The 18,869-nt window shown below is 49.6% G+C and overlaps 1 protein-coding gene across 13 annotated transcripts in view; it reads right to left on the bottom strand.

Annotated features, from left to right (window-relative positions):
- EPB41L1 (erythrocyte membrane protein band 4.1 like 1) overlaps window positions 1-18,869 on the bottom strand; it is a 120,728-nt gene that overhangs the window by 8,742 nt on the left and 93,117 nt on the right. For 4 of the 13 annotated variants that reach the window (XM_025039794.1, XM_025039796.1, XM_025039793.1 and 1 more), the window contains 7 exons: window positions 13,402-13,812; window positions 11,450-11,551; window positions 9,791-9,874; window positions 5,123-5,209; window positions 4,190-4,273; window positions 2,097-2,177; window positions 1,666-1,782 (listed from right to left, as the gene is read on the bottom strand). In XM_025039794.1, the coding sequence (XP_024895562.1) occupies window positions 1,666-1,782; window positions 2,097-2,177; window positions 4,190-4,273; window positions 5,123-5,209; window positions 9,791-9,874; window positions 11,450-11,551; window positions 13,402-13,812 (966 nt within the window). The remainder of the gene's footprint in view (window positions 1-1,665; window positions 1,783-2,096; window positions 2,178-4,189; window positions 4,274-5,122; window positions 5,210-9,790; window positions 9,875-11,449; window positions 11,552-13,401; window positions 13,813-18,869) is intronic. The other 9 variants (XM_025039795.1, XM_025039803.1, XM_025039801.1 and 6 more) reach the window with 7 other exon arrangements.

The following is an 18,869-nucleotide window of genomic DNA, read 5'->3' as shown; positions in this document are numbered from 1 at the left end:
CATGAAAGTCTGAGGAAAGCTGGAAGTTAGGCTCCACCCATGGTCAGTATACACTTCTAAACCAGCACCGTCCAACAGAAATTAAGAGTTTTTAATTTTTAATTTTCTAGATTATAGATTTTTCTAGACAATATATTTTCCAAATTTTCCAGGTATTTCTAATTTTCTAAATTTTGTAAATAGAAAATGTTAATTTCCAAATTAAAATTCTAAATTTTAATTTTTATTAAAAACAGTAAAAGGAGAAATTAATTTTAATCATATATTTTACTTAATTCAATATATCCAAACATTATCATTTTGACACATAATCAATAGGAAAATTATTGAGATATTTTACATTCTTTTTTTTTTTCATATTAAATCTTCAAAACCCTACATATATTTTAACCTTAAAGCACCTCTCATTTCAGATTAGCAAATTTCAAGTGCTCAACAGCCATGGGTGGCTAGTGGCGCCTATATTGTAAGCACAGGAAAACTATTTCCATCATTGCAGAAAGTTCTATCGGACAACACAGTCCAGATCAGAGTCTGACAATCTTTCAGAGTAGCAGGAAAATGTTTCAGTGCTTTTTCTTCTGACGCAAATGGGGTGGTAATCAAAGGAAGAGAAAGAAACTCTTGTATCTTTCTAGAAGGCACTGTTTTCATTTATCAGAGAAGAGGGCAAAAGGAGACCTGCTATTTGTGAGGGTCTTTGAGATGGGCTTTTTTTTCATCGTGATACAACATGTGACATGTGTCAAGAGCACAGATCTAAGTGTAGAGCTCGACAAATGTTTACATATGTATAAACCTGTATAACCCACCCAATTCAAGAGGCTGCCATTTCCAGCACCCCAGAAGGCTCCCTTGTGACTCTGCACTGTCAATATCATATCCCAGAAATAACCACTATTCTGACTTTTATCATCGATTAGTTTTGCCTGTTTTTGCAGTTCCTATGAATGAATGGACTCAAACAGTCTGTACCTTGTATGTCTGACTTATTTCACTCAACTCAGTGTCTGTGAGATTTTGTTCTATAAGTCTGATGAATTTCAGTAAAGTTCCAGAGAGACTGGAAGAACTCCTTCTTCAGTTTAGACCAATGAAAACCCTGTCTGCTGTAGCACCATCTCATTCGTTTTATTCACCAAGGTATTGATGGTCCATGAGGAAACAGAAAAATATTGAGGCACCTAAGATTCTGGCCCTGGTGCCTGAGAAATCAAGGATTTGCAATCTAGCAAGACTGATGGGATCAAGGGCTCTGGTCATCACACTCCCTCTGATCAACATCCGGTGACCTGTGATGGAGACAGAAACTCTTGGATGGGAATGTGGCACTAGGCCTGGTAGGACTTTTTCAGATTTCCAGCTCTTAGGCCATGGCCAATAAGTTTCCATTGGCCTCCATCTTTCCCACCTAAGACCCCAGTCAATCGTCTCTGCCCTTTTCTTACCATTTCTAAATTCACTTTTCTGGGTCTGGGGCCTGAAACCTCAAAGAAACCTAAGAACCAGGCTTCTTCCCCATTCTGATTCATTGTATCTGGTGGAGGGTTCAAAGCTGTGCCAGGGACCAAGCCATGTGACGGGTTCTCAGATGGAAACGACCTCAGAGGATCTCACCACAGTTCCCTCCTCCCTCTCATGGCTGCTGAGCCTCATGAGCCTTACCTGTGGCTTCTTGTCCCTCTCCTCTGGGGATGGGTCTGTTTCTCTGTATACGACAGCTTTGGTTACCAGCATGTCAGGATGCTGCAGTTTGGCCTCCTTGATGGCCAAAGCCAGGGCCTGGTGGAGAAGAACAGCAAAGTGAGGAAACATTGAATATCAAATATGGGAGAGACCACAGAGACCGACAAGCTGCTTAGTGCACAGCTGGGGAAACAGAGGCCCAGGGAGAGGCTGTGATCAGAATGAAAGGGTCTTCTGGCTCCTTCTGGTTCCCATTCAATGCCCACTCCTTGCTGGCCCCTTATCTGAACAGGGTTAGCAGAAGTGGACATCTTCTAAGCCCACCAGGGCAGCCATCCATGGGTAACCCAATATGGCAGGGACTGGGGACCGGCCAGTGCCACTGGGAATAATGTTCCTTATCCTCATACCTGGTCTTGATCAACATCTTCGTCCCCAGTAATAATGATTCGCTTCTCGATCCTCGTCTCAGAAAACCCTCCTTTCACAGTCTGCAGAGGGAGAGGGAGGCAAGGTCAGCTTTGAGTCCTGCTGGGACAATAGCCATGAAAGGGGACTTATCCAAAGTATCTCTCAAGGGCATGGCTGGAACCAGCAGTCACCTGCTCTCCTGGCCCCCTCAAGTTTTTTCCTTTTCTGGTTTTGGGACTTCAAGTGACAGATCTTGCCTGCTGGCTACCACTGCCCCAACTACCAAACTGCCTGCTCTAGATCTTCCACGCTCTGGTCAAATGCTGTCTCAGCCTCCCTGACCCTGGTGGGTGATCCTTCCACCTTCCTGCCTCGGTACTTCCTGAGCACCAAGTTCGTATCCCTCATGGTTCCGTGCCAACATTTTGTATGGGACCTGACATTGCTCACTAGGCTGGAGCTCTTGAAGGCAGGGGCTATCTTTTGTTCATCTCTGTATCCCTTCCTCGCCAACCACCCTGTCCAACCTGACCAGGGCAGGTGCTAAGTGCAGATTTGTTGAATGAACACATGAATGAAATGTGAATGGTGACAAGGTTCTACCTTAAATGACTTCAAACAACACTACAAGAGAAATTTCGTTGATGAAACTGACAACCACCACTGTTTTCCGAAGGGACGGGTTTGGGTGTGAGTTTAGAAATGGGGCAGGACCTAATTGCTTGACATATTAAAAGAGGGTGGTGGCTGAAGGAAGTCCCAGCTGGAGTCAGGAGTGGACAGAAAGAAGAGGAGGCTCCCAACTGGCAGGGCCAGGAGGAACTTGGGGAAGAAGAGTTTTCTGCGTTGTATGCAGTGGGGTGTGTGATGGAAAACCTTCCCATAAAGCCTTCAGTGAAGTCAACATTGCGCACAAATGCTTTGCTGAGTGTGGGCGCTTTCTGGGGACTGTGCAGAGGTACCGAGTCCTACATAGCAGGGGGCAGGGCTGAGACAGTGTGTGTGTGTAAAGGGCCAGTGCCACCTACCAGACGTCTTTGGATGGCTCGGCAGAACCTGCAACTCAGCCGGGCTCCCTGGCCTCTCTCTTTCAGGGTTCTACCCTTCTGCCTTCCTCCTGGCCACTCAGGCATGGATGTGCCAGCCCATCCTCAGCCCTGTGTCTTCGCTGGCTGAGTCATGGCTGACTTTTTTTATGCCTCCCTTCTCAGCCCTTTCTCTTCCCTCCCTCGCTCTGACTCCCACTCTGGTCCAGGCCCTCCATCCCTAGTCTTTACATAATTCACTCTCTTCTTTCTCCCATCTACCTACACATCCTGGTGGGTCTAATCTCCTTTCCTTAAACCCCTTTTCACTGGGTCATTCTCCAGTTAAGAAACCTTGATAGCTTTCCAATGGCTCTCAGACTCAGGTCCTCCCTCATCATATTTGTCCTGGAATATGTCTTATTTGTCTCTATTCTGCTTCCCCTGGCCCCAGTCCAACCTAATTTCCCACAGTTACGCCCCCACATGCCGCTTATTCCTGGCAGAGACCGCTGCTCCTGTTTCCCACAACATGTATTGCTTACGGCCCCTCAAGTAGCCCCTCGCACAGAGGCCAGTGTAAGGTCGATGCTCACTAACATTTGCTCAGTGACAGAATAAGCGAACACACAGCTTCTGCGTCCATATTCCACATTGTGTAGAGCGTCTGTCTCTGCCTTCTTCTCCCTCACAAGTCCTACCTGGCTTTCTAAGACCCTCCACAAACACCACTTTTTCCAGAAGACCCTTCCTCACACATCGAGCCTTCTTTATACCGCCCCTCTCTAAATCTCTCCAGCACTTAAGGTCTGTAAGGCGCAAATGCCATGGTTCACTATTACTTCCAAGGAGATGGTCTCGTCCCCCAAGCCTGGCTGTCAGTGTCGAAGGGCAGGTCCATGACTAGGATAACCCGTAACACAGAACAAAGCACACAGCACTCCAGAAACTGGAAACATCAGTCTGGACAGGTCTTCTCTGTCCATGTTATAAGGCAGAGCGATGGCAATGACCTTCCCGAGCCCCACAGCCAGGCTGGGGGCATATGGCACCCTGCTGCTACTCACTTTGGTAACATGGGTGGTGGTGGAGGTGGAGAGGGTTTCCGCAGTGGCGCCGTAGGTGCTGGTGAGGACATCTTTCCCGATGATCTGCAGAATATAACCACCCCCACCCCGGGGTCAGGTGAAGACTCTGGGGTCTGCGGGGTGGGGACAGGGGTGGGATAAACCAAGGGACGAGCAGGGGTCCCATCGAGGTGAAGTTTGGAAGCCAAGATGCTATGAACCACTGAGTCTTAAGAATTCGGGAATACTGGAATCTTCAGAATGTTAGACCCACGAAATCCTCAAACTCTGGAATCTAAGATTCCTAGAACCTGAGATTCCTGAGGCTCAGAATCCTAACAAGACCCTAAAATTTAAGAATCCTGGCATCTTGGAAGAATAAACAGAGGGATCCAAGGCAGAAACAGCCCTCTTGATCCTCCACCCTCTCGGAACCACGAACACGCTCGCTCTGGGGCTAGATGATGAGAACGACAGATCTGGAGGATGCAGGAGGTGCAGGAGACTTCACAGGACAGACCCGGGCTCACGGGGCAGCCACCAACAGAGCCGGGTCAAGAGTCCAAGCCTCTGGACTCCCAGACCATTGCTCCTCCTGGTCAGTAAGGAGAGCAGATGCAATAAAGCTGTCACATCACAGGTACCACCAAGGGGAGGGGCCACTTCACCTTCACACTGCCAATGCCCTGCCTGCATGTGTGTGCGTGTGCGTGTGCGTGTGCGTGTGTGTGTATGAGGGTTGAAGGGCAATGGACGAGATTCTGGTGGGCTCCAAAAGCCCTGTGGGTCTCTGAAAATTAGGCGGCTTCCTGGTGCTGCACTTAAAAGAGGAGCCTTCTGGACTCTGTACTGCACTTGCTTGGGTCACCTGTGGACCCGGGTCCACATTCTCAGCGTGGAGCCCCCTAGCCTGAGCTGGCCCTGCCCACTTACCGGAGAAAGAGAACGGATTTCCGTGGCCACCGTCTGTGGGCCTGGGATCATGGCAGCTGCCCCCTTCCCGGACTTGAGACTGTTCTCCTGGGGAAACAATAGTGCTCAGATGGCCAGGTCTCAGGTGGGCGGGCCCCCAGGATGGCCAGAGTACATGGCCACGTAGCTCTCACAGCCACAAGGTAGAGTAGTGACATTAGAAGCAGAGAGCCGAAGGCATCCTTCAGTTCAGCCTCCTCTCATTTCTCATGCACTCACTTACTCATTCACTCATACACTCACTCACTCATCTGCTTACGTACTAATACACACACTCAGTCATTCAACAAACATTTAAAGAGTGGCTGGCATTAGGGACACTGTGGTGAATAAGACCTGGTATTGCTCTCTGCAGGCACTAACCAAGGGGCTGAGACAGTGAGGTTCTCGTCCTGGCCTTGCCACATTCTAGCCACATGACCTGGGGCAGAGCTACTTCTCCTCTATGGGCCTCATGGATTTACCTATAAAAAGGGACCCCTGCAATACAGGTTCATCAGTGATGACAAATGTCCCACTCTGGTGGGGGATGTTGATCATGGGGGAAGCTGTGCAAAAGTGGGGGCAGGGAACATATGGGAAATCTCTGTATCTTCCTCTCGATTTTGCTATGAATCTAAAACTGCTCTAAAAAAATTGTCTGAAAATTATTTGTTTTAAAGGGACATCTGCCCCACTCTCACAGAGATCTTATGAGGCTAATGGAGGAGAAATCTATAGGATTAATATAGGTATACAGGCCAGCTATTAGTAACAGCAACAGCTATTGTTTTCTGAGTACTTGCTGTGTACTAGGTATTATCCTAAGGATGCATTATCTCATTTAATCCTCAGAACGAATTGTTTTAAAATTCCTGTTTTGTAGTTGAGAAACTGCAGGGCCAGAGAATGTTAAGTGGCTTGTTCAAGTCCCCCAGCAAATTAGTGATAGAGCCCAGATTTACATCCACGTTTGTCAGACTCCAAGTCCAACACGCTCCTTCTGCAACACCCCTCTGCCCTCGGAATTCTTACCCTTGAGCCAGCTCTCCTGGTCCTACGTTGGAGTCTGACTGCCAGATTATCATGGAATTGGCCCTGGCCTTACTGGCCCACATCTAGCAAGGGGCCCGGCCAGCTGCCAGACTCTGCTTGCCACTTTCTACACCATCTCAGGGCTCAGCCTTGACTGTCCAGAGGCCCAGAGCTGTGTCCATTCTGCAGCTGCCCAGCGGCCAGATCCTGGTCCTGGTCTGTGCATGCTACTAGATCTGGACTTCTGCCTGCCGGGGGATGGGTGAGGACAGAAACCCTCCGCCTTTGTCCTGTCTGCTCCCCATGCCTGTCGGTGACCTGGTCACTTGGTACACCATTCACAAGCACTTTTTCAGATGGAGCCCCAAAATGTGGCATCAGCAGCAGGCCTTAAAAAGACAGCCTTCCAGGCTCAATGCTTCCTTCCTTTCTCCTGGCTTAAGAAACAACCACTAGGCACTGTCAGTCCAGGCCATTCTCCCCTAAAACCTCTTCTGCCACTGCTTTCTCTTTCTTGGGCAAAGCCTCACCTCCACCTTCACACTGAAAACAGAGGCCACAAATAGGGACATGAGTCGTTCAAAACAAGGCATCGTCATCTGTTCTGCTTGTCTCCCCTGTATCTCAAACAATCAGTCCTCTCTCCTACCTCGAGGAGGAGCGGCTTCTCTCCTGACCAGGGCGATGACACCATCTCTGCTCTGGACCCTTCCTCCCATGCACTCTGAGCTCTCCTCCTCGCCATCCTCTCTCTGGGCCACCTGAGCCACTCGAGGCTTCCTCATCAAGGCCACTCTTCCTTATCTCTTTAGCTGTAGCCCAGATCTTTCTTTTAAACCCAAACCTTTAAAACCACTTGTGTCCTAGACATTTCCCCCTGGAAATATCCCATAGGCACTCGGACTCATCAGATCCAAGATGGAATGTGCTGCCTCCTCTCGCTCCCGACACGTACCTGACCCAAAAGAGCACTCTGTCCAGTGCTCTGTGTTTACATCAGTGCTTCTCGGACCTGAGGGGCATCACATGGAAGACATGTGAAGGCAAAGACCGCTGGGCCCCGCCTCAGAGTTTCTGAGTCAACAGGTCTGGGGTGAGGCCCGAGAATTTGCCTTTCTAACAGGTTCCCAGGACTGCAGTTTGAGAATGGGTGAGCTGGTGAGCAACATCACCAGCCCATCTTCTCTTCTGTCAACCGGAACACTCTATCGATGACCGAATCCTGCGCTTTCCTCCTCCAGGCCTCCCTTAACCCCATCCCTCTCCTCGGCATCTACCTCCTCACACTCTGGCTCTGCTCCAGCCCCTACACCACTTCCCTGCCTTCTCTTTTGGTCTCCCCTAATAGCACGTGGGCTCAGGGATACTGTCTGTCTCCTTCAGTGCTGGATTCAATTGCCTGGCACAGTACTTCACACAGTGTGGGTGTTCAGTAAATATTTGCTGAAGGAAGGAGGGAGGAAAGGAGAGGAGGAGAAAGAAAAAAAGGAACCCACACCCCAAGGAATTTTTGCTTCGGTCATGTTCCACAAAGATTGCTAGAGTAACCTTTCTAAAACACAGAAATTCACATTTTAATGACCTCATGCTCCTACTTAAAAAGTTCAAGTGATTTTCCATGGTCTCCGGGATGAATTTTGACTTCGCGCATGTCATTCGAGACCCTTCGAGCCCTGGCCCAGCCTTCCTTTCCAGCCTCTTCTCTCCCTTCCTTTCCCCCACACACTTGACATTCACTTCATTGACCACATACTAGGCCCCTTCACACCCTAGCCCTGGTGCTTACCGTTCCCACCGCCTCGCCTGGAATACGTTCCCCCATGATTGCACTTCAATTTCATCCTTCAAGTATAGCTCGAATGTCACTGCTTAGATGAAGCCTCCCCTGGCTCCTATGGTATCACCCACACCTCTTCTCCCCATGCTCCCTGAGAAAGCATAATGATGAAGGCAGGAAAGAAACGAGAGCCACTCACATCACAGACCACGTACTGTGGTACTGAGCTCTCTCCTGAGGGCTTCACACCGATTCCCCTAGCTCATCCTCACATCGACCACTTGACAGATGTGCGATTATTGCCCCTCCTCCCATTTTACAGAAGTGGAAAGTGAGGTTTGGAGAGGTTCAGGTAACTTGTCCAAGGTCATCCAGCCAGGAAGTGGGAGAGCTGGGCCTTGTTCACCACTGTGTGCCCAGGACCAAAATGCTGGGGCACAGCGCATCAAATCTGCCCAGGATTATTATGTGGACAAACGAATACTAGCAGGCAGTATCTTTTCTTCAACTCTGTGTCCCCGTACTGGCAGATAGAGACTAATAAATGTTTTTGTAACAAATGAATGGGCAATGGATGGATGAGTAAATGAATGATGTAACTGCCTACGCATCATAGCATGAACTGAATTAAATTTAGCCCTATAGGCAACCTGATGCCATATGGGGAAGGGTTGAGGGGAGAAGAGCAACTGAGTGACCAGGGAGAAAAATGTGCGAGCCGGTAACTGGTTTGGGTTTATTTATCTTAAAATCTTTGTTTACTCAAAACCTACCTGGCAAGGTAGTCTAAATTAATGTAATTCTCTTCTTATGTGTATATCAGGGGTTCGGCAACAGAAAGCATTTGAAAACTTCTCGACAGCTCAAGATACCTCTGACCCAGGCACTGATACATGCCCCAGCCCCAACCCAAGCTCTTACCCCAGCCCTAGATACATGCATCCAGTTTTCACAATAATCGGGATGAGAGAACAGAGCAGAATGATTGAGGTGGACAGTAGGGCTTTCGGAGTCAGAATGCCTGGGTTTGACCTGGTTCTACTACTTATTGGTTGTGTGACCTTGGATAAGTCATTTTACCTCTCTGAACTTCAATTTCCTCATCTGTAAAGGGTGGAGATAAAAAAGAGGATCCACCTCACAGTTTTTGCGAGGACCAATGAGATCATTGCCCAGCACTAAAACCTGTGTACTGAATGCTATCTGTTCTGTGTCATCATTAAAGGATGTTACTGGACTCTCTTAAGAACTTGTGAACCAGGCAGAATCGGATTATTCCCATTTTACAGATGAGGAGACCTGAAGCCAAGGACCTCCCCTCCATAGGTCAGACAGCAAATAGGCAGCGGAACCAGTCTCTCGGAAGAAGGTCCAAAATCCTGAGCTTCCAAATTAGGTTCACCACACACCTACTGACCAGTACTACTGAAGTATTGACATCTACTGACCAAGGCGAGGAAGTACCTGAGACTTGAGAAAATGCATATCCTCCAGGAGGACAGGTCCTCCAGAAGGACTTTCAGGCACAATCCTCGGGCTTTGCCAATAATCAAATAATCAAATAGTACTATCCTTCCTTTACCCCTGCTGTTGCTGAGATGGCCCAGATAACTGAGACCCACAGGTTCCACCTCCCACATTATTCAATTTGGAAAACTGAGGTCTGACCGGATGCCCTATGGCAACTATGACTAGACAATTTGACCCTATGTCCCAGGCCTGACACGAGGAGGGCAGATGAGGACTTCTCACAGCAGCCGGTGGTGTTGGCTTGTTATCTGGCTGTTTCGGGGGCAAGGGTGCTGGTCAGAGAGGAAAACCTCCTGGGTCCTACTTACCATGGTGGTCGATATGGTCTCTGTGGTGATGGAGGGAGCAGTTGTTATGAACTCCTTCCCCCCTGGGGCAGTCCCATCAACCTGCTGGGCAGAGGAGGAGTCATGAGAGAGAGAGCTAGCAAGAGCACGAGTGAGCACCAAATACACCTGCAGCATCTGTCACCTAGGCTCGCAACATTCCCAGTTACAAAGTGACAGGCTAAGTGAATGAACATGTATTTGGTGGAGGTGGTGGCCACACAGAGACCAAATTACAGAGGGGCCTCACAGCTCCTTCAGTTCATTTCGGTGTTATTTGATAAAAGAAAAATAATCTTCGACGATTTGATCAATTCTAGTCAAATTTCAATGCATGTACTTTTTGATTTGGTGATCCCATTGCTAGGAATTCACCCTTTGGATATAAACCTTGAAATTTTGCCAAGAAGTATGAACAAGGAAGTTCCCTGCAGCACTCACTGATGCTGCAAAAGACAAAAACAAGCACAGGTCCACTGATGGGAGACTGCGTGAAAAATTAGGGTCCACTCCTGAGTAAGATGGGTTCACATATGCCAGCAAGGAGTGATCTCCAAGAAAATTATTTTTTAAAAGTAAGAATAAAAGAGAACAATCTCTTTTCAGTGAAAAATTTCAATATCTAGAGATGTAAGTATATATGTTGGTATATGCATACATATTTCTCTGGGAATCACAAGAAAAATTTCAATTTGTTCTGTTTGAATTTTGTAACTGTGAATATTTTGTTGTTGTTTTGTTTTGATGCCAGTAAGAATTACTGAGCTGTGGAATTTGGACCCATTTTTAGTTTTCTTTATATTTCTCTGTGTGAAAGCAAATCCAGAGTCTCGACCGCTGTGCTAGCAGCCTCATAAACCCCTATGCATGTTATAAAAGTGGGAGGAAAACATTCTGGAAACGACAGAGCTGCCCATGCTGTGTTGGTTTAAATTTAATTTTAGTTTTTGAGACAAACACTGGTCTCCAGGGCAAGAAAGTCCTCAGGGCGGCAGCTCTTCTGGCCAAGAAGAACCAAAACCCACAATCTCAAAGCTTAAAAACCACAAAAGGAACTTAGGAAATGCACTCTAAGTAGTGTGCCTGTGCCACTTCATGACAGTAACTTTCTGCAGGGTACTAAGTACATTCCATCTTGCTAAAACAAATTTTTTTTTTCAGTTTGTTCATTTTGCCAATCTGATATAGAACCCCTATGCATAAAAAAATGACCCAGCGTGAGCCATTCTGACTGAAGCTGGATTGGGTTCTGGCCCCTTCTCTCCCCAAGCAGCCTGCGGGGTACCTGGGTTACAGGAAACCTCTCCAACTCCTTCAAACAGTCTGAAGCCACGATCCTAATCCACTAGCCACTAGTCTCTATAAAACTCCCAGGAGGGCAGGGGAAACATATCATCCTGATTTTACAGGTGGAGAAGTTGAGGTTTTAAGAGGTATAGTCTGCCCAGGACAGGAACCCATTCCACTGCCCATTCCCAGAGCTCAGGGAGGACAAGAAAGCTTTGAAGAGCATCAGGGTTAAAATGGGGGCTCTGGGGGAGCCAAGGTGGCAAGGATTGGCCAAGGGGTTGTCCATGGTGGGGATCCCAGCCCCAAATGCCTTATAGTTGTGTTCAGGATACACTGGAAGGCACAGGTTACCTGGGTGTCCACAGTGGTGGCTCTGGTCTGCAGTACAGCCTCCGGCTCGATCTTCTTCCTGATGGCCAGGCTGCTGACTGTCATGGTTTCTGTTTTCACAGGCTGTAGGGAGATGAGACATTCCATAACTCAAGCCCAGGCATGAGTCCCACTCACAGGCAGCTGTGGTATAGGGTCAGCAGGTTATCTCCCACCCCTGCAGCTGGCCAAGTCTCCAGAAGGGTATGCCGATCAGGCCAAAAGAGGGTTGGTGTGACATCACAGACTAACAGCTCAAAAGAAGAGCCAGAACTGCCAGCAGCACCCAGCAGGCCTGCCCATGACCCTGCAACCACACAACCTGGTGGTGACTATACGCTGCGCTTTAGGCTACCATTAAGTGAATATCTACTATTCAGGTAATATGCTCTATGCCAAACCCCACACTAAGTATTTTCTCTATATATGTAACGCTGAATCGTGAATGACTGCAATGGTTATGCCACCACCTCTTAGCTGCTTCATTTGAACTGTTCTTTAGACCAGGAGTCACATACCTGGAGGCCCACGGGGGCCAGGCAGGAGATATAAACAAGTGGGCTTGTTGAAGACTGGGGTGAACTGGAGAGCACATGGGGTTCTACTCAGGTTTGGCCAACTGTAGCCACGGCTTCTGAATGACTGGATCATCTGACCTTTTTTAATGATATGAAAAAACTCCTGGATTTTATATTCAATATCCTGGTTTTTAAATCAAGGTCAAAGAAAACACATCTGCTAGCCAGATCTGGCCCAGAGCCACCAGTTTACAACCTCTCCTCTAGAAGTCTGAAGAAGTCTGAAGTTAAAGGATCAGTTTCTTCTGAGTCTTCCACTGGGTCTAGTTCACGGCAATATGTACAGCAGCTATTACCATACGTGAGCTGAATGGATGAATGAAAGCTAGCTTGTCATCTGGGTGGGAGGGTAGTGAGAGGAGATTCTTAGAGATGGTGGTAACCTGGAGATCTATCCATTCACTCAATCATCTATTAGTGCCTGGCATGCGCAGGCTTAGAGAAACTGCCACCTGGTAGGAAAGCAGACCTGTTGGTCACTAACCTGACCACTTGGTATACTGCTAGGAGAAAAGCATTACCGAGCAAGGGGGCTGTGGAGGAGACAATACTTTTCTGCCCAGGGTGGTCAGGAAAGTGTTTGCTAGGAAAGTGACATCTAAACTCTCTTCTGGAATATAAAAAGTTTGCAAGGCAGAGAAAGGAAGGAAAGCTCTTCTACCCAGAAGGTACAGTATGGAGTAAAAGCCCAGAGTGAATGAGCTCATCTTTCAATGCCTAACGGATAGGGAAAGGGGAGTGTGGTGGGAGGCAGGCTGGGGCTGGAAGAGATGAGGGAGCAAAGGAATAACGTGACAAAGATCTTCTGGAGGAAAGACACAAAGCAAAGAGGCCCAGACACAGTCTATCCCTGTGCCCCCTCGGTGATGATGTTTTCTCTTCTCTAGGAGTTTCCACTGCTGCCCCAGGGCCAGATGGATTCAGAATGCTGCCCCTTCCCTGGGAAGCCCAGGCCCCAGGGAGAGGAGGCCAGGGCAGGATCAGCAAAAACCATCGACTTTCAGACTGGGCCATGGGAGGCCCCACAAGTCCACGAGCACATGCTCTCTGCAGCGCCATGCAACACAGGCGGGAGAGGAGCAGCCGACTAAGACCAGACTGCCCATCGCCTCTTGAAGCGATGGGGTGACAGGGTTAAAACGCCAAGGAGTGCGTGTTAGGGGTAAACCGAGATGGCAAACATGCGAGCACAGAACCATGCTGGTCTGTGGAGGGGCAGTCATGCAACATGAGACAGAGCTCCAGGTTGAGGGACTCTGGGCTGCAGGCTGGTGGCTTAGTCTTCTCACAGATGGCCCAGGGCCCTCTGAACATGCAGTATCCCGTGGGCCCAGTCTCGATGATGCTCCACAGTACCTCAAACTGGGGCATATCCGGGGTGGAGCAGGCCCCTCGATCCGGGCTGTCCTCGATGCCCCCGGACTCATCATCCTGGCTGGGGCCCCTCTTGCTAAGATCCCGGGAGAACACCAGGCCCTCGGTTTCTGAGTCACTTTTGTCTCGGTCGAGCTCAGGAAGGCTGCGGGAGAAGTCTTCGAAGGCGCTGCCGTGGTAGTCACCAATGACCGTGAAGTCGACCTCAGCCTCCAGGCTGGATGTGGAGCTGACTGTGATGCTGGAGCACTTACGCTCAATGGCCAGGTGGTTGTCCTTCAGGAACACCGCGTCCCTCTCCTGGTCCTGGTCCTCGTCTCCTGTGTCACTCTCTGGGGCCCTGGGACGTGGTGGTTTGACTTTCTCTTCCGAGCCCTCCCTCAGCCCTGCTCTCTATGGCCAGATAAAATCAAAGGAACAGGGGTGTGGGGCGAGAGGGAGAGAGAGAGAAAGAGAGAAATCAAGATGGTGAATGACAGAAGAAATCTCGGGGCCACGTTGATGTCCCAAATGGAAGAGAAGGTCGGGAAACAAAAAACAACCCCAGGGAAAGGTTCTCTGGTATCATAACAAGCTTAAAAAAACCGAAAACTCCACGAGAGTGGGAAATGCTCCTTTCTGAGGGTCTCCTGCTGATGGCAAAGCAAGTACAAAGCAAACTTCCTGCCAGTTGTCCTGGACAGGAGGCTCCATCCAACATTTGGATCTGGGAGCTAATCGGAAGCAGCATTGCGCGCAAGGCAGGGATGGGAGCCTGGGTCCCAGGACCATCCGTGCAGGCTGGCATCGAGAGAAACCACAGAGGGAAACCCAGGGATCAGAGAAACCCAGGCTGGGGAGGCAGAGAGGCTGGAGCCAAGAGCTTTCAAGAACAAAGAGGAAGCCAGCACGGTTTGTCAATTCCACTGAGTCTCCACGGGAGGAGTCGGCATCATCTTGAGGGAGGAACAATATAGGGTGATTCCTGGGAGCTGGGTGCTACATCAGTTCAACCCTAAGCTCCATGAGTGGGTGGGCAGGCAGACCGCGGGGTAGAGGTTCTGGTCCCATCAGTGTAATTGACAACAGCAGGCCAAGGAAATGCTGGAGGGGAACCAGCAACTCTTGTCTGACATACATACCTCTCAACTGTCAGGGATTAAACACCATACACATTTGGGGCTGGTTCATGACATTCCTTTTTAAGACCAATCTAACACCCACCAAATATTTTTTTAAGTATTTGGCTTCAGGTTCTAGAGATTCAGTGCACTTAGAAAGTCACTTGCTTAAACAAGCGTCCACTTAGCCAGTTTCTGGAAGGTTGAGAGGTGTGAGGACACACTGCAGACAAGCCAGAGTTGAGCTTCCGCACGAAGCACTGCCAGAGCAGGTGGGAATCTAAGGCAGAGATGCGCCCTGGCCAGACGAAGATGACCGGGTGATCAGGGCACCAAGGGGCTACAGAGACCTGAGGGCCTGAGGGACTGGCGAATCTCAGGCGCCCCCCTTTCCCAGGGGGGTTTGCTGCTAAACTGGTGACGTGCTTCTCTTCCCTGACCGCGTCTCCGGATTTGTTCTGGATTAGAGAAGATAGTTAGTCTTAAGGAGGCAGGAGAGAACTTGGCACTGGGATGGAGAGGGAACCAGAAGTGAAGGATGGAAACTGCTAGACTGTCAGCTTCTCCAAGGCAGGAGAACCAGGGAAGGGAAAGGATGAAGGAAGGTCACTGGACAAGCCAAGCAAAACAGGTAGAGACCCGGCAGGTGGGGGGCAGCAAGGCAAAGCAAGTATGTAGTTTGCTGGCGGTAGTACCGCCTTCTCTACGGGGGCTGTGTGACTCTCTGGGCACCAGGTCACCAAAAGCTGAGGGTCTCTGTGGCGAAGCTAACATAGGCCAAGCAGATGAACACGTCATTCTGCCTGGGCTACACTCAGGCCCATTTAGGGAAAAGAACTCATAGGGATGAACAAGCAGCCTATGATTGCACTAACGACGAGGGGCTAATAAAACATGCTTCTAAAGAGCTACGCAGCATGCGGTCAGCTCCCCCCGCTGGGGACAGCGTCAGGGGCAGGGGCTCACGTGGCCAGTTCCCCCAGTAGCTTCCTCCAGCGTAGTTTCACAGCCCGAATCTGGGGAGATGAGTTCGGGCTCCATGCATCCTTCGTGGTGGAATGCGGCAGACGTGCCCTCCCTGAAGTATCTGGTAGCAGGTGGCATCACTGAGAAATGTGCGGCCTTGGGGCTGGCAACGTCCTCTGGGGCCTGGAGTTGGACGAAGCCCAGGTCCAAAAGCTGATTGCGCTGTTGCTCTACCTGCCCTAGGGAGGCCTCCGAAGACAACTCACTCGGAAAGAGCCTTGTTTCGCCCTGACTCACTCGGCGAGCTTCAGCTCCATGGGTCTCAAAGATCCGAATTTTGTTGGCCACCGAGGTCTTGCTAATATCTTCCAGGGAGCCCTCTTGGCCTCCAATCTGGAAAGGAGTCATCTCCTTTTGCTTCCCTGCAGGGAACCCTAACCTCAGGGGCACAGCCCCCTCGATTTCTTCAAGGACAACTCTAGGCTTTCTGCTGGCGATGGGAGGTGCTCTGCGCTCACCTCTGTCCAGAGTCGCCACTGGCTCTACTCGGTCCTTGGGCTCCGGGCTCTCTTTAGGAGGATGGGCATGTTTGAGAAACATAGGAGATTCTTCCCCAAAAGGATCTCTGAGCTGCAAAGGCTCCTCTAACCCACGAGGGGCTGGGCTTGGAGAAGCATCCTCTGGAGGTGCCTGAGCCTGAAAGGGACCGGAGGAGGTTGGGAGTGGGCTGATCACCTCCATCTGAAGAAACGCCATCTGAACCTTGCTGTTCTCCGTCGCAGGTTCTCCTGTTTGGGTGTGAACCAGTCCCCTGTCTTCAGGCAGGAAGTTTCCTCTGTCTGGTTTGGCTGGCTTCCATGGAAGGGCACAAGGCGGGACATCTGGGTGCACACCACCTGCTCTGTGAGGTGAGTGGTTCTTCCGTCCTGCCAGGGGACTTTTCTCAGCCTGTCCCATCAAATCTCCACTCCTGGGGCCCTCTTCCTCTGTGGCAATAGTGGATGCTGGGTGGGTAAATTCTCCTTCCACCCCCCGCCCAGCCTCTTCCCAGTCCTCAGCAAATGTCTGCCCTGCAGAAGATCTCTTACTGAACTGCTCGAAAAAGATTTCCAGGTCATTTGGTCTTCGGCGGTTCCTGTGGGGTCCCATCCCTTCCTCCAAGGAAGCTGTGCGCGCTTCACTGCCTTCATCCTTGTTCCTGCTGGAGGCTGCAGTAGAGCCCCACGGGTCCAAGGAATTCAGCTCAGAGCTCACTGCAAGCTCCTCTGAGAGCTCCGGCCTCGTCTCACCTCCAGGAGGGGGTTCCAGGTGCTCTTCTCTCTTCTCCAGTGGTGGAGGGAGGATTTGGTCTTCAAAATCTTTCTCTCCATAGTTTAAATAGAAGCTCCTCTCTGCAAAGGAAGTATCGGTTTCATCGCTTGAGTCGGCTCTGGCTTCCACATGGGCTGAGTCCAGCAGAAATGACTTGAGTCCTCCCTTGTCGGAGGCTGGAGAGGGGACATCCGCTTCTGCTGGCCTGGTCCCCGGGACAGTGGTTCTTCCACAAGTCTGGAACTCCTCCAGCTGCTTCCTCAGCTCCGTCTGGCCCTCCAGCTGACCACCTGAGACACAGAGCTTTCTGATGGTTGCCTCCCCAGTGCCCGCCCTGAACTGGGAGCTCTCAAGGAGCTTTTCTGCTAGTATGCATCCTCCTGGGCCTTCCCTGACCGAGGGGCCTTCCTCCCACACTGACTCGAAGTCTTCAGGACTTGCGATCATTCTTCCTTTTTGCTGGGTGTTCGCTCTTCTGGCTCCCACCATTTCTTCTGTGGCCACTTCAACTTTGAACTTGTCTACCAGGACGTCTACCTTGGAGAGTCTGCCATCGGCAAGGGTATCTGCGAGGCCTGCCTCACTTTCTTCTTGCTGCGTGGCGGCCACTTTTAGAAGTCTGAGTTCTTCTGGCCTAGTGTACTTTCTTTCAATAAGTACCCAATGCTCTGAACCCTGTGTTTCAATCAGAGCAAGGAGAGTTAACATGAAATATCAGGCACCTGAAGAACGGGTCACCTTTTCCCTCTGCAAGGAGGGATTCATCTACCACTGAAAGGTCAACACATCCCCAGAACTGGCTGGGGAGGGGAAGGTATGACAATGCCAGTCAGCCTCATCAAGGCTCCTCTTCCCATCAAAGCACTCAACAAGTTATTACCAACTCCCCTCAACCACTGCCCCAACTTGGTAAAATGGGATGAGGTCTCCTGCCCTCTCCGTGTTAACCGTGGGGAAATGGAGATCCACGGATGGGCCAGGACTCTTCATCTGCCTCTTCTAATAATATAACTGCCACTGTCAGAGGGGAAAGTAGCTGACATCGCATGGAATCTTTGAATGTCAGAGCCAAAAGAACTCCTAAGACACTTCCCATCCAATCTCCTCATTGTGCAATTGGGTAAACTGATGCCTAGAGAAAGTCAGTGACTTACCCAAGGTCACAGTAAGCTGATGGTAGAGTCAGGAAAAGAGTGCCTGATCTTTGATGCCTGAGATCTTTGCTGACTTATCTCACAAAATATGGAATATGGGTCCCAACTGTGATATAATGTCAAATTGAGGGGAAGCACTGAGTTAAGTTCCACGGATCACAGCCTAAAATCTGACCTTTCTGCAAGAGCTTCTGGAAAGAGATTAGATCAAAAAAATACCAAATGGCCAGCTTCTAGAGAGGTTAGTGCCCGTCATCACAATGGCGTGAACAGCTTGAATTTTGTGGGGTTCATTCCCAAAGAAACAGATACCAAGGCCTATTCTTGAGGAATTCTAACAAAATCCACAAGAGTGAAAGGACTGACCAGAACACATCACAGAAGGAAACGACCAAAAGACACCGGCGTCATCAGAGGTCAGAAGCATCAACGAGAGCAAAGCGCTGTCAAATGGTCAACAAAACAGCCCTCCACCTCCCCTGGAGTCCTCTGGACGATGCTTAGGAGGAAAATGATGGACTTCTAGAATCATTCAAAAAGCAAGAAGGCCATTGGGATCTTGAACTTACAGCCACAGAATACATTGTTCACACACAATCTTAATGGAAGTCCAATATGTAACACAAATATGGGGCTGTCCTGTTGAAGTTGGGGACCTGGGCTGTCCTAGTGCCCTGAAGTGCTGCCCTCCTTTGAAATCACTGCCCCTCATGGTACCAATGTGGAAACTGAGGCCATTTCAGTTTATACTGTCATCAGCCTAGCAATGATGGCCAAAGATGGTCCATGAGACTCTCTCTGGAACATTCCTGCCCCAAATCTAACTAGAAACTAGTTTTTAAGAAACTAGAAGCTTAGAAACTAGAAGCTTAGAAACTAGGCTGAGTGAGGTGGGAAGTGGCACGCAACAGAAAGATTG

The sequence above is a fragment of the Pteropus alecto genome, unplaced genomic scaffold (genome assembly GCF_000325575.1).
Source record: "Pteropus alecto unplaced genomic scaffold, ASM32557v1 scaffold45, whole genome shotgun sequence".
Lineage (NCBI taxonomy): Eukaryota > Metazoa > Chordata > Mammalia > Chiroptera > Pteropodidae > Pteropus > Pteropus alecto.
The sequence above is the reverse complement of the archived record's forward strand: the minus strand, read 5'-3'. Positions and strand labels throughout refer to the sequence as shown.